Here is a 13519-nt window from a genome sequence, read left to right as displayed (position 1 = left end):
AGCAATGACATGATTGTCTAAAATTAAAAATGCCTTTACAATAATAGGGGAAGCATTCGTTGAATTATAGTGGTATGTTTAATGACCATGGTCCATCATAGGTAAGATGGTGAAAGATTCACTTCCTAGGATTACTGAATATCCAGATTTTTGTGTGTGGGTATTTTACAATATACACAGACGACTTACATTGTCATCTCCTGTGACTCTCTATATTCAATTTATTTTTATAGTGTAATTCAGAAGGCAAAAATTAAAGAGAGGACAAGATATTGCCACTAAGTTCTAGTTTAATGGCTGGGGTACAAAAGCTTTGTCTTCCTCTGTGGCTTGAAATGCATGAAGCAAAAATGAGGTGGACTGTATAGAAAAGCCCACCTCCAACTGCTCTATAAGAAAACAGAACGATCCCTTCCCCCCAATGAATGAAACCATTTTTGTAATTGAGTGAAGTGCTCATGAGTATGTAGCAATAGAATCTTAACCCCTAAGTTCCTTCCCGAACAGGTGGAGTGGAAGACACATATTTCCCATCAAGGTCTATTTGATCCATCTTTTCTGAATGTCGCATTGATCCTCAAAATGTCAGCAGCTGCCTTCACTGTGCAAAACAAAATATTGAGAATAAATAGTTTTTTTTCTTCTTCTTCTTTTTCTTCTTTTAAATCATTGAGTTTAAGGTCACCTGACTTTAAATGTGACCTGTCAGATTTCTAAGGCATTCTGCTCTGCAGTCTTTTTAGTCATTAGTCTTCTAGCAAAGAGCCTTGTTGCTAGTTCGGACTTAGTCCCAATCCAGTTAACGATTGACAGGGTCATACGTGACTAATGGACTGGATGGCACCAGATTCCGCAGCAGCTCTAGCCATACTGTGCCACATGCTGGACGAAGAGTGTAGAGAGTCCTTGTCGGAGAGCGAAAGCATCATAGCGTAAGCCTAGGTCAATGAGAAATGAGAAAATAATTCTAAAAGTTAATAATAATAATGATGTGTAGATCCACAATTTTGTCATTAATAGCAATTCAAATCAAATCAATCTTTGATCTGTCATAGATCAGCAAATAAAACACAAGAATCACAGTTAACACTATGGTACCACAGTACTTGGCTGTGGTCAATGAAATAAAATCAGGTTGGTATGACAATAATATCTTGAGATAAAACAAACTGGAATGATTAGGATATTTAATAATGAATAGAAATAAGAATTCCTGGTGAGCACCTGCATAGACAGAATCCATAGAGAATAATGTGTTCCATCAATTCAATTATTCCTCCACTGCATTGACACAATCTCTATTTGAAGGGGATAATTCTGATACTTTCTTTCAGTAACAGCTGTTGGGAGGGCAATGAATCTGACTGAGAAAAAAGCCCTTCTAATTTTGGGATTGTTAGATGATTATATCTAGCTGGTTGGACAAGATGTGCAGAGTGGCTCAAGAAGGAGTTCTGGGGTTAGCAATTTTCATTTATGATCGTGCTTGATGACTATTTGGGAAATGATCTCGCTTATGTATCACCCATCCTTTTCTTACTGGGAAGCTTTGGGACAGAAAAACTGCATGTGTTACACATTATTAAATTTGCTACCTGTAAGATACATAGAAAACTTGAAACAAATGCTGGATCTAACTCTTCATAGAATGGCAACATTGAGAACCTAGTCATTTCAGTTCAGTGAATAGAAACAAAGTCTTAATTTACTTTCTGGGAGTAACTATTAAGCATTACAAAAGGACGGTTTGAAACCTATGGCTAAAATGTTTTCAGATTGTGTGGTTTAGTAAACATCAGAATTAATGCTGATGCTAAACTAGGGATATTTTTTTTCCTGCAAAAGAAAGGACCAAGGAAAGAAGACCCCTATATTCCTATGATATACATTTATAAAGTCAGTGCTGTCAAACCCACAAGAGTCCCTAATCAGTTGAATTTGGAGATGGACAAGATACTTGGCTGTTTATTATCATACATTCCTTATTCTCAGCCTCAATGTTTTGATTTCATCTGGATTAGGCTGCTAATTGCATTTCCTTAGTTGTTCATCTTTTGCATTTCCCAAAGGACTTTTACCTGGGATTTGGACTTGCGATGCAATGGCTGTTTTAAGTCTTCTGGCAAATGGGAGGTGGTGAATGCCGCCAATTCAGTTTCATTGAACTGGTTTTCTTCTAATTTCCTCACTTTGAGACTATCAGTGAAGTGCCTTATATGGTCCAAAGCAGAAAGTCCAGTTTTATTAAACTCCTCTTCCTTATACCTATAAAAAAGATGTTGAGATGAGATAGAACTGGGGAAAAGTCAATGATCGTATTTATCATATCTTTAAACATATCACTGATTTCAATAAAATTAAATATAGGTCCTAGAACAGACTCACTTCTTGGAACATTCTTTTGTTACGTATAGTACACATTTCTCTTTTCCAAGCCTTTGTGCAAATTGACAAATAATAGTTAGCAAACATAATGTAGTCATGGGTTCATGGCTAGCAACACAAGTCAGTGTTTGTATACTCAAGGCTAAGACCCTTTCATGTTAAAAAATGTATTTAACAATTGCAACCCAGATCCTGAAAACTTTGTCTTGTAGATTTCCAAGAAGTCCCTCCATGAAGACCTTTATACTCCCTCTTTCAGTTAATTTCCCACTGTAACACTGCACATTGTTGACTTGATTCACTGATTGAGAATCACTGTTTTATATATTGCCATATATTTATGGGCTGCCTTCTGGACAAAGTGTTTGAAAGGCAGGGAATAATAAGAAAAGAATGTGTGCATTGTGGGTTCCTTGGTTGTTTTCTTGCAGACGTTTCATTACCAAACTAGGTAACATTATCAGAGCACCAAGGAACCCACAGTTCAATCCTGAGCTAATATTCTCATCTACATGCAATAATATCCAGATATTTTCTGGGTACTTCTGGGTCTCAGCTACCCCCCATTCTGCTGCTGCCATGTTTGACTCTATCATCGAGATAAGTACCTACCTCTCAGGAGAGGATTTGCAATTTATTTCCAATGCATTTGCTTCTTCAAAATCACCCTCTGTGGGCTCTTCACATATGCTACTTGTTGCAAGTTCTTTAGCAGACTTCCCTGTTATTTCACTTTCTTCATCTTCCTCATCCATCATTACTTCATCTTCTGCTTCTTCATCTTCCAATAGGTTTGAATTCTGGCTTACTACTGGGGTCTTTTCATCCTTAAAGTGACTTCCGTTCATTCTTTTAAAAAGTAAGAATGAACAGTCAACACAAAATGAACTGTAGGGAGTTTTAGATATAAAGTCTTTGTTTTCCTTAATTCTTTTGCAGAAGTAATAAGTCTGCTATAATTAAAATCCACACTATTCAACCTCATTCATTAAGGTGTCAGCATTTCTTTGAAATTTAATTTAAGAATTTACAATTGTAATATTAACACTGAGGAAAATTAGATTAGATTTAGATTCAATTTGATTGATAGACTATTTTTTTAAAATTACTATATTCTTCAAATAAGCATTTATATCCTATTCAGCACTAGCTTAAGGAAGAAATTATTCATTTCATATCTTGTCTGATACTGCCTTGTTTCCCACATAAAAATGCTTAAAACAATTTATGCAGACTGCTGAACAACAGTATTGTCAAAAGAGGATAATTATATTCTAGTTGTTGAGTCATGAAAATATCATGAATTATGGGTGCTCTGGTGTCTTCAAGGAAGGGAAGACATTTCTGTGGAGTGAAGGGCTGAAATTAATTTAGTGAGATTTTGGATGGAGACACCCTTGTTTTTAACTGCAATATCTCCATTTTAGGTCTTCTATTTGCTTTCTATCTGACATAGCAGATAGACAATCTTGACAATCGTAGAGGGCCACAAAAAATGAATTGCTGTAGAAGAATAGTATGTGATTTTTCCACTAATGGCAGTATTATACATTATAATATTACTATTATAACATCATTTATATTTGTATGAAGGACTTCTCATTTAAAATCTTTCCATACAGGAATCAGCAATGTCCATTGTGTTGACGCAGTGAAGTACATTTAAATATTTTGACATTAAAATGGGATTAATAATCTTAAACACATTATATTCCAAAATGGATTGGAGAAACAACCACATGAATTGTTGACATTGTTTAATATTACACCATAAGAATTTAATTATTTGGTTGTATGAATCATTCTCTGTCATTTTCCTCAGAGATAAGTTCTGATTAGCCTTACTTCATTTAAACTTAAATATGTAAATAAACAGTCAAGCCGGAGTCTACAGGCCTACCCAACCTATTCCCTAGAACCAAATTCTTCTTTTGAAATGTAAAAAGAATGTTATTTCTCTTGTGACTATGTTCAGTTTTCTCTATAACTGGTCTATTTCGCAAAAGAGAATGAAATCACATAAGAAGTTATCTCATCATTGTCAAAATCATGTAGCCCTGCCCACAATTAAGTTTAGAAACTTTTAGAAAGTTTGTATCTTCATGGCTATTCCTTAATTTATAGCATAGAAGAAAAATAATCAGTCAGAAATTAACCAATAGCCAGTAATAATACAAGAGCTACAAAGCATATAGAAATCACAATGGAAAGATCAGCAATAACTGGTCACTTTATAGTAGAGAATATTCTTAGCATGTTTTGTCAAAGTGCCCTGCTTAGTATGTTTTGGGTAATCAAAAGAATTATGAGTCATAAATCAGGGATTGCCAGACGGGAAATTTCAACAGTTGGAGAATATTTGTTGTGAAAAGTACTTGGATTTAAATCAAACTAATGAAAACCATATGATTAAAAAAAAAGCCAGATTTACTAATTACATTTTATATGCCCTAATTCCCCAAGAATGAATATCTTTTAAATATAATGTAAAAATGATACATTTTAAAAGAAAACAATGAAAGATGCACTGAGTTCTTCTTGTAGAATCTTCCTACATAAGGGTTTTTTTGAAACCAGATGTGAAATATACTAAAACATGGCCATTTCAATATGCATGTAATGTACAAAGACTTGTCTTCGTTAATATAGGCCTATATAGTTTTGATCCCAGCATTAAAATAAGCAAGAAACATGAAAAGGGAATCATGGCATGCAGTAGCTACTTTTGTAGTGAAAACTACACTGACATAGTCACACTAATTTATTAAAGATAAACATTTTTATAGACATTTAACCAATTACATCAAAAATTTTGGTAGACAAGGGTCACACTTGATCTCTGAATGATTTGCTGTGGGTTACTTTAAAAAAAAAAATAAACAGGGCCAGAGCAAACATAGGCCTGGGGCCAAGACAAAACTGAACTATGAAACATGATACAAATTAAATTAACCAAGCAGAGTTAATCAAACATAGTTTAACTCCCCCTTCTGTCCCTTTAAAATTTACAAATTTCACAGAATTTCGAAAAATCTCCAAAAGCTGTTTGGGAAGTCAAGACCGTGTCCTTATGATCTCAGTTACCCATCTGTGAATACATATCTGTTTGAAAGACTACAATTTGATTTAATATTCTGCTTGCATTGTGATTATGTTGTCACAAATCTGTAAGTAAGAATGGTGAAAAGTTTCCTATATTATTATTATTATACTGAGGTCAGGAATTAATATGAGTATTTAAGCATGCATGATTGATACATTATTTAGAAAGAACTGAGGTATATATTTTCATTTGTGTGAAATAATTGTTTATTAGTGATGTGTCTTTGCCTTCAGCAGTTGTAGGTGCTCCACCACTGGAGGCTTTTAAGAAGAGACTGGACAGTCATTTGTCTGAAATGGTATAGGCTCTCCTGTTTCAACAGGGAGTTGGATTAGAAGACCTCCTTCCAACCCTTTTATTTTGTATTGTTTTCAGAACATAAGGCAACCACCAAAAGTTCAGCCTAATAATCATACTTCAGGAAGCTGTTTTAATATTCTGCTTTTTTAAGAAATCAAGTGCCTTATTAAAGATATATTGCCTTCTTCAGCAATGTTTCTAGAGATACTGAGGTAGGTATTGTAAGGAATGATGGCTGTGAACAGAGTCTGTTATATCAAGGAGGAGAAAAATCTTCGTAAAATAACTATTTCAGCCTATCATTTCATAAAATCTGCAGTTGAAATTTTGTGGGGTGAGATTATGTTGTCCACATTAGGTGTTACAAATATCTCCCTACTTTTTATATGATCCAAAACAATTTCTAATTCCTGGATCTGATGAGCAAAACTAAGTGAAAACTGAAAATGTGATGCAAATTTTAGAAAGACTAAGCAACATGCATAGAAGCCCATTCAAAAGCCAAATATTGTGAAGACATTGTTAATTTTAACCCCAATTCTCAATTTGGGGGGAAAAAACTGTAAACCTCTCTCATATTAAGATAATTTGAAAATTAAACAGTTCAAAGTTGTTGATATATTTCGATACTCCTTGTCAGAATACCAGATTTTGATTTGTAATTTAACAGTTTTGGTTATGCTAATGTCATTACATTTTTGTTTGATAACCATCAAGCAGATCCAAATTTACATCCAAGTTGTATATTGGGAATGTCACATCAGAACATATTGCTTTGACTACGTAGAAAACACAACAAAAGAACAAAAAGCTTAAATTAATTTGTTCTACATGTTTCAAACTATAAAAGAAAGGTTGATGAAATGTTTTGAATAACACAAAGTTTTGAGAGTTCAAGTTTATAATGGAAGAACAATAATGTATAGTTTATATTAATAGGCACATTTTATTTATAAAGTTTGTGTAATCAGCCCAATGAAACTATGTCTGTTATTCCAGCATCTTTAAAGTGAAACTTAGTTTTGCCCAATTATTTAAAAAAATGAGCTGGAAAAAACAGTCAGAAAAAGACTGCCATTGATTGAGTCCAGCAATAGTAAAAGGACACCTTACCTTTCCTCTGAATTATTGTGACTGCTATTCCCAATAAAATTCCGAATTTCTGTAAAATATGAGTCTTCTTTATCATCTAAGATAGCCCCTGTGCTTTCAAGTTCAGAGTGAGGTGAAGATGTAGCAGTACCTTTAAAAAAAAGAAGGCAAATATATAGATTGATAGATAGATAAAATACATTTTTGAGGAGGAAGAAGATGCATAATTTTTGTAAGATTGAATGACAGGTTAAAGGTTGTACTTCAAAAATTACCACGGCCAGGGCCAGTCCTGGGTCATGTCTGGAAGTTTTATGAGTTAACATGCATGTTTTGTTTCTTAATCCTAAAAAAACCCAAAAAGCACCCAACATTCAGTGGTGGGGGGAGGAAAATATTTACACACTTTGGAAGAATCATGGGGTCCACAAAATGGATGTTAACATCTCTAACATAAATATAATAGTCCTTGTTTAACTGTCAAGTCATTTTAGGGACAGCTCACATACTAACAGCACAATACCCACATTTCACTGAAGTTTTTAGACATCACTAAGGGTCTACTTATAACTGTGAACATTTGATACTGATACATGTATCTGATATTTGTGTGTTCAAATTCCTTTCTCTATACAAAGTTCCATGCCTATTTAATAATACCCAAATGACTTGACTGTGCTGGCGATGTCTTCATAATAGCACTTATTCTTGCATATAGCAATCTACATAGTTGGTAGGTAAAAAAAAAAAAAATCAGGCTATTAGTTCTTACTAGGAGGAAACTCTAGGCTAGGTTTTGGGGCTGTACCCAAAGCTTTTGGGTGCCATGTACAACTCCAATCTCATGGTTTACTTTTTTTTTTTTTGTTTATTAAATTTATAGGACACCAATATCACTGTCAAGCAATATAAAAACATAACATAAAACAATAAGAACAGTAAAACATTAAAATATTCAATATTAAGTGTTAAAACAATTACATTAAAATCAACCAAGAACTAGATACAACAGAACCAATATGTAAACATGATGGAGGCATACTTTTCCTAATCTACTAACCTTGTTTTAACTTTAGGGTGAAAATCTAAAGACTGAACATTTTTATCTTAACTACATAACAGTGTGAGGGTAGAATTCTTTTTCTAGCATTTTTTAAAAAACTGAAAATTATTGCAGTTATATTGAATGAAAGGGATCCAATATAATTAAAATGCTACTGGCAATTTCTTTGTAATCATGAAATTCAGTAAGTAGTTTAGTATTAAAAGGGAAGGTAGTTACATACCAGACATGTTGCCGTTTTCATGTTTTTTGAGATGTCTGTCTAAGTTGGTTTGTTGGCCAAAGCACCTATCACATAAATGACATTTAAAGGGCTTCTCCTTGTTGTGGATATTCCGGACATGCCTCTGCAGATTAGACGATATGCTGAAAGACCTGTCACAGTATTTGCATCTGAAAACAAATATCAAATATGGAAGGATATATAACTAATCCAGCAATACTCTACTGATATAAAAATAGAAGTTTTCAAAAAAATGTTATTTCCAGTTACCAACAGTGTTCAATTTCTTGACCTTGCAATTCATCATTTTGCTTTATTCTAATAAATCTGGATGCAGTGATAGCACCTGAACACCAAATGGTTTGAATATTTTATCCTGCTGGAACCTACTCTCATCGGAAAGGGAAATGTTGGAGGAATGTACTCCTTCTTTTCCTTCATACCAATGCAAGTAACAGCCCTGATGGATCTTATGCAAGCATTTTGTTTCTCAAGTGGCCAGCCAGATGTCCCAGCCAGATGCCTGACCCATAGCAAAGGCAACTGAGTCTTCAAGACTAATGGACCTCGAATGATCTATTTGCTATGAATTTATTCAATCCTTTTTTTAAAGCCATTCATTCAAGGTTAATATTGTGTGAGCTGTTTTTGTTTTTTTGTTTATTGTCGTTGTTCTACAGAAAATGCTTTATTGGATGACACAAAACAAAGTTTTGAAAGAGAGAGAAAAATCCATTTTTTCATCCATTTTTCACACCCATCCATTTTTGATATTCTGCTGTTCCCAAATAGGTCTGTAATCCACTTGTGGGATATTATATCCAGACCAGACCCCACATCTCATGAAGTGTTGCTGGAAATATTTCCAATAACTTTAGGCAAATAATGTCTCTCCAACGTCCCTTTTTTAAACACATATACACACGTATGTAGAAAGTTCATAAAAATGTTTTTCAGTTTAACATAAATGAAGTAACACAGTATTTTAGCATTAAAAATTTATAATTTATGAAATAATATATTTCCTTTGTATATGTTAAAAAGCATAGTACCAAAGTTTTGAATGTACAAAGAAACATGAGATTTTCGTTTCAAGTCATTGTCAATATGATAAAGCTAAACATTGGAAAAGAAAACTTGAAACTTCTAAGATTAAGGAGGCATGGCACTCTTTTCCCCATTCAATGTTATACTGTGTGAAAAAAAATCTCCCTTGAAGAATTAGCTTTTTTCAATGGCTATTCCTGAAGGAAATACAGTTATCTCCCCAAATGTAGAAATAAACAATCCAAATCTTAATCTTTCCAAAATGAGAAGTTTAGTCTATCTCTTGGGTACTAGAGGCATCAATTTTCATATTCTGCAGTGATTTGAAATCCCCAAAGCCTTTACTGCATTGCTCTTTAAGCCATTACTAAGACATACTATAACTATTCCAAATTGTTTAGCTGGCACCTGGCCCACAGGCTACATCAACATCATCCTCTCCCTCCTCCAATCGTCTATTTTTCCTGTACTTCAAAACATCTCTGCATTAAGTCAATTATTGAAGGAAGAAATTATGCATTACATGGCTAATTGTTTCTGGCTGTTAGGTAGAAGACGCATATAACAGATTTTAAGACGTTATTTAAAACATGAATTAAATTACATGAAAGACGACTTCTCAAATAAATTCAGGACTAAGGAAAATCAACCAATGTACTTTTTCTTCTTTCTTTGTAAGGCAAAATGTATAACAATATATTTTGTTCGTTTAGAACTGGGGATGAGTTCCTTCCCAGTGATTTCATGAAATAGAATTTCAGTACAATTAACTTTTTTTTTTCATTTCAATAAATGAATAGTATCCATATGTCTTATTTTCATGAGGTCTCCTGATTAAGCTCCATAGAGATTGATAGAATTTACCAACAGAGATAAAGGATAAAGACATGATGCTAAACAATAAACAATAGGAACCATTTTGGAAAGCTTGCTTGCTCTCCTGTTTGATAAGATTTGCTAATATTCCATAAAATTTTGTTGAAGTACCCTGGAATCATTCCAAAACTTTGATTAACTTGTATTAGGTAGTGAGTTTTGGTGGTCAAAGGCTGAAGAAGCAAATCTAATATCAAATACTGACAATAATCTTTCTCAAATTTATTTATTTATTATTTATATATTTATTTAATTTTTTATACCGCCCTTCTCCCAAAGGACTCAGGGCGGTGAACAGTCAAAATAAACATATATATAAGAATGTGAATAGAAGCACATGGTTATTTCTGTCTCCACATCTGCCAAATCTACACCAATTCATTTATATTGTACCTGTATGGCTGTTCTCCAGTGTGTGTCCTCAGATGCCGAGTTAGATTTGCAGATCTTGGAAAAATCTTGCCACAGTATCTATTATTGAAAGTAATTAATAATAATTTATTTTACGTTATGTAAAGAAATTGCTGGTTTAGATATCATTTCAAACAAATCTTCAACAGAAAAATTTCTAGGATATTTTAAAATTTCTGAAAACAGGCATGATAAATAAATTACCTTTAAAAATTTACAGAATGAAGTAGCAATTTACCAAAGTATCTATGCACAAAATCTGATAAACAAGTTTTCAATTTAATATTCACTTTATTAAAATAATCTAGATAACGGGTTAGAAATATATTTTTAAGGGGCTCAGAATTTAGATTGGTGGAAACTTAAATTATATACTGGCTGAGTCACGGTGTAAGAGATGAGAAGCCATATACATTTTACAAATAAATGCATTTCACAAGGCCACATTATAAATGTGAATCATTTTACACATGTAAAATCTCTCTCACTCTCTGTAACAGTGGCACATCTCTGAAAAAAAGTACACATGTACTATTCATTGTTCTTTCTTTTAAAATGGTACCTTGAATGGTTATATACAGATGTTTCCATATATTTAAAAAATGTCCAAACACTTAAAATTGTTCCAGACAGGGTGAGTGGAAACTTTGTAACTTGTCAAGAACATTACTGGATTATTCACTCCTTAAATTCTGACCAATTTTGAAATTCAAATTTGCACTATAATGAGCTGTGAAACTCATGAAATTTAGAGGTCAAGAAAAAAGCTCCTTTTTAAGTTAGCAAATGGTTTTCCACTTAGGGCCTAAGAGACTGCAGATATCTGTATGCTTGATCCAACTCTGAGACAAAACTTCCATTGATTTCTTTTAGGAAGATGTTGATTTGAGCTAAAAGATTTGCAGTGAGAACTTTGTTTTTTTTTCTCACATCTCCTAATCATTCACAGATCTTATGAACTTTGCCTTCTTGCATTATCAAAGGGGGAAAAAAACAAGAGGAAAACAGTCTTTCAATTCATGATCAGGGGAAAAAAATGATGAGGGAAAAGATCAACATTAATATAAAGGTGACAAGGAAATTTTGGAACACACTTGTGTATGAAATGTTTTGGCCTCATTTATCAAGCTCTCAGTAATGTAGGACAAAATTCCTCCTGTAATTGCAAACAAACACAAAATCAAGCCCTGTGCCCATATCTTGCTGAAGAAAGAACCTTTTAAAATGCCAGTGACCCACCATCATCCCTATTAATCATCTGATTTTGAATAGTTTCTAAAGTAAACTGCTGCTTGCAAGGGAAAGGAGACTTTAAGGGAGAAAATGTTGAGGTAATTAGGAGGCAGAAATTACCTGCAGGTATAACGTTCCTTCCCCTTACGAAGAAGATTCTCAGGCAAGGTGTTGGGAGGGGCTCTGAAGTTGAACATGGAAGGAACAGACTGAATGAGGTCACCTGCATCTGGTTTCAAGCTGCTGAAGCTTTCCAGCTTTTCGGCCATGTTTTCTATGGCAGACATCTGTAAAATGGGAAAGATAAGATGAGTGCAAATTCTTAGACATCCAGTATAATATAGGAAAGTTAAAGATTACAGGTAGTCTTCAATTTAGTGACCATTTGAAATTACAACAGCTCTGAAAAAAGTGACTCATGACAACTCTTTGCACTTCAGACCTTCGTGGCATCCTCACAGTCATGTGAGGAAAATTCAGGCAGTTGACAATTAGCATTGCAGAGTCATAAGATCACCATTTTTGATCTTCCTTCCAACGAACAAAGTCAACAGGAGAAATCTGGATTCATTTAACAACTGCATGATTCACTTCACCAACCTATGGTTAGAATGCAGTACTGCAGGCTAACTCACTGCTCAGTCTAGGAGTTTGATTTTCAATGGCTCAAGGTTGACTCAGCCCTCCATCTTTCTGAGGTCGGTAAAAATGAGAACCCAGATTGTTGGGGGGCAATATACTGACTCTGTAAACCACTTAGAGAGGACTGTAAAGCACCTTGAAGCGGTATATAAGTCTAGGTGCTATTGCTGTTGCTATTAACAACTGAAGCGATTTATTTAGCAATCATGGCAAAAAAAAATAATAAAATCAGGTGTGACTCCCTTAACAAAGCATCTTGCTTAGAAATGTGAACTGTGGTCCCAATTATGGTTATAAATTGAGGACTACCTGTACTCCAAAGTTTTCATTTTTTTAGAATAGCATATCATATTACTTAAATCTCTTGAAAATTAGCAACTGGGTTTTCATGTCAGAAGAAAGTTAAGATTTCCATTTTAATGACAAGTAATCTTATATTTCTTTCGTGCATGTTTCTTTACTATAATACTGATACAGGGAATACTAGATCTGATCCAACTAAATGGATCAGAATAAGTTTCCTTAAATGAAATGAATAAATGCAGTGCAACTTATTTCTTAGTAAACTTGGACTGTATATCCCTAAAATGAAAAACTGCAGAGGAGACCCAAACTGACCAATAATAAAGAAGAAGGGAATACCAAGTGCTACCAGATGTGATAATCCCTAATGGAATGTTAAAAGGCACAATTATGCCCTACAGCATAATGTGATAAAAAATACATCACACTGCTGGAAACAATTCTACATAAAGTAGCATTCCATTAAGTCAAGAATTAATGCATATCATGATTCAACTTCACAATTCATGTTAAATAGTCATAACATTTTCTTATGTATTTTTTTAATCACTACCGTTCACCAAAACATTATCTAACTGCAGTGAAGCTGTAAAATCACACCCTTTGCTCTAAAGGATTGCTGAATTGGCCTCAGAGAAGGCTTATGTTCACAAAACCACGGGTGGCAATGAGAAAATAAAGATGGCTGCTTGCAAATCTGATTTGCTTTTCTCTTATTTGCTTTTCACAAAAGCTCCAACCTTACTTAGCACTGAGAGAAAGTTACATGGAAAAAAGATTATTTCACTTCTATGTTCAAAATAAGATACAAAGCGATTTGGATAATTTGGATGGTGCTGTT

At 33.8% G+C, this 13519-nt stretch overlaps 1 protein-coding gene across 10 annotated transcripts in view; it reads right to left on the bottom strand.

Moving 5' to 3' along the window:
• Positions 1 to 550: 550 nt before the first annotated feature.
• MECOM (MDS1 and EVI1 complex locus) overlaps positions 551 to 13519 on the bottom strand; it is a 526634-nt gene continuing 513665 nt past the window's right edge. For 5 of the 10 annotated variants that reach the window (XM_034439029.3, XM_034439032.3, XM_034439030.3 and 2 more), the window contains 7 exons: positions 11854 to 12020; positions 10483 to 10560; positions 8167 to 8336; positions 6902 to 7031; positions 2998 to 3234; positions 2079 to 2265; positions 633 to 938 (listed from right to left, as the gene is read on the bottom strand). In XM_034439029.3, coding sequence (XP_034294920.2) covers positions 816 to 938; positions 2079 to 2265; positions 2998 to 3234; positions 6902 to 7031; positions 8167 to 8336; positions 10483 to 10560; positions 11854 to 12020 — 1092 coding nt within the window. In that variant the 3' untranslated portion in view covers positions 633 to 815. Of the gene's footprint in view, positions 939 to 2078; positions 2266 to 2997; positions 3235 to 6901; positions 7032 to 8166; positions 8337 to 10482; positions 10561 to 11853; positions 12021 to 13519 lie in introns of all 10 variants that reach the window. The other 5 variants (XM_034439027.3, XM_034439028.3, XM_087872089.1 and 2 more) reach the window with 2 other exon arrangements.

The sequence above is a fragment of the Pantherophis guttatus genome, chromosome 6 (genome assembly GCF_059756535.1).
Source record: "Pantherophis guttatus breed Tessera chromosome 6, ASM5975653v1, whole genome shotgun sequence".
Classification (NCBI taxonomy): domain Eukaryota; kingdom Metazoa; phylum Chordata; class Lepidosauria; order Squamata; family Colubridae; genus Pantherophis; species Pantherophis guttatus.
Note: the sequence above shows the minus strand (reverse complement) of the source record. Positions and strands in the feature narration are given on the sequence as shown.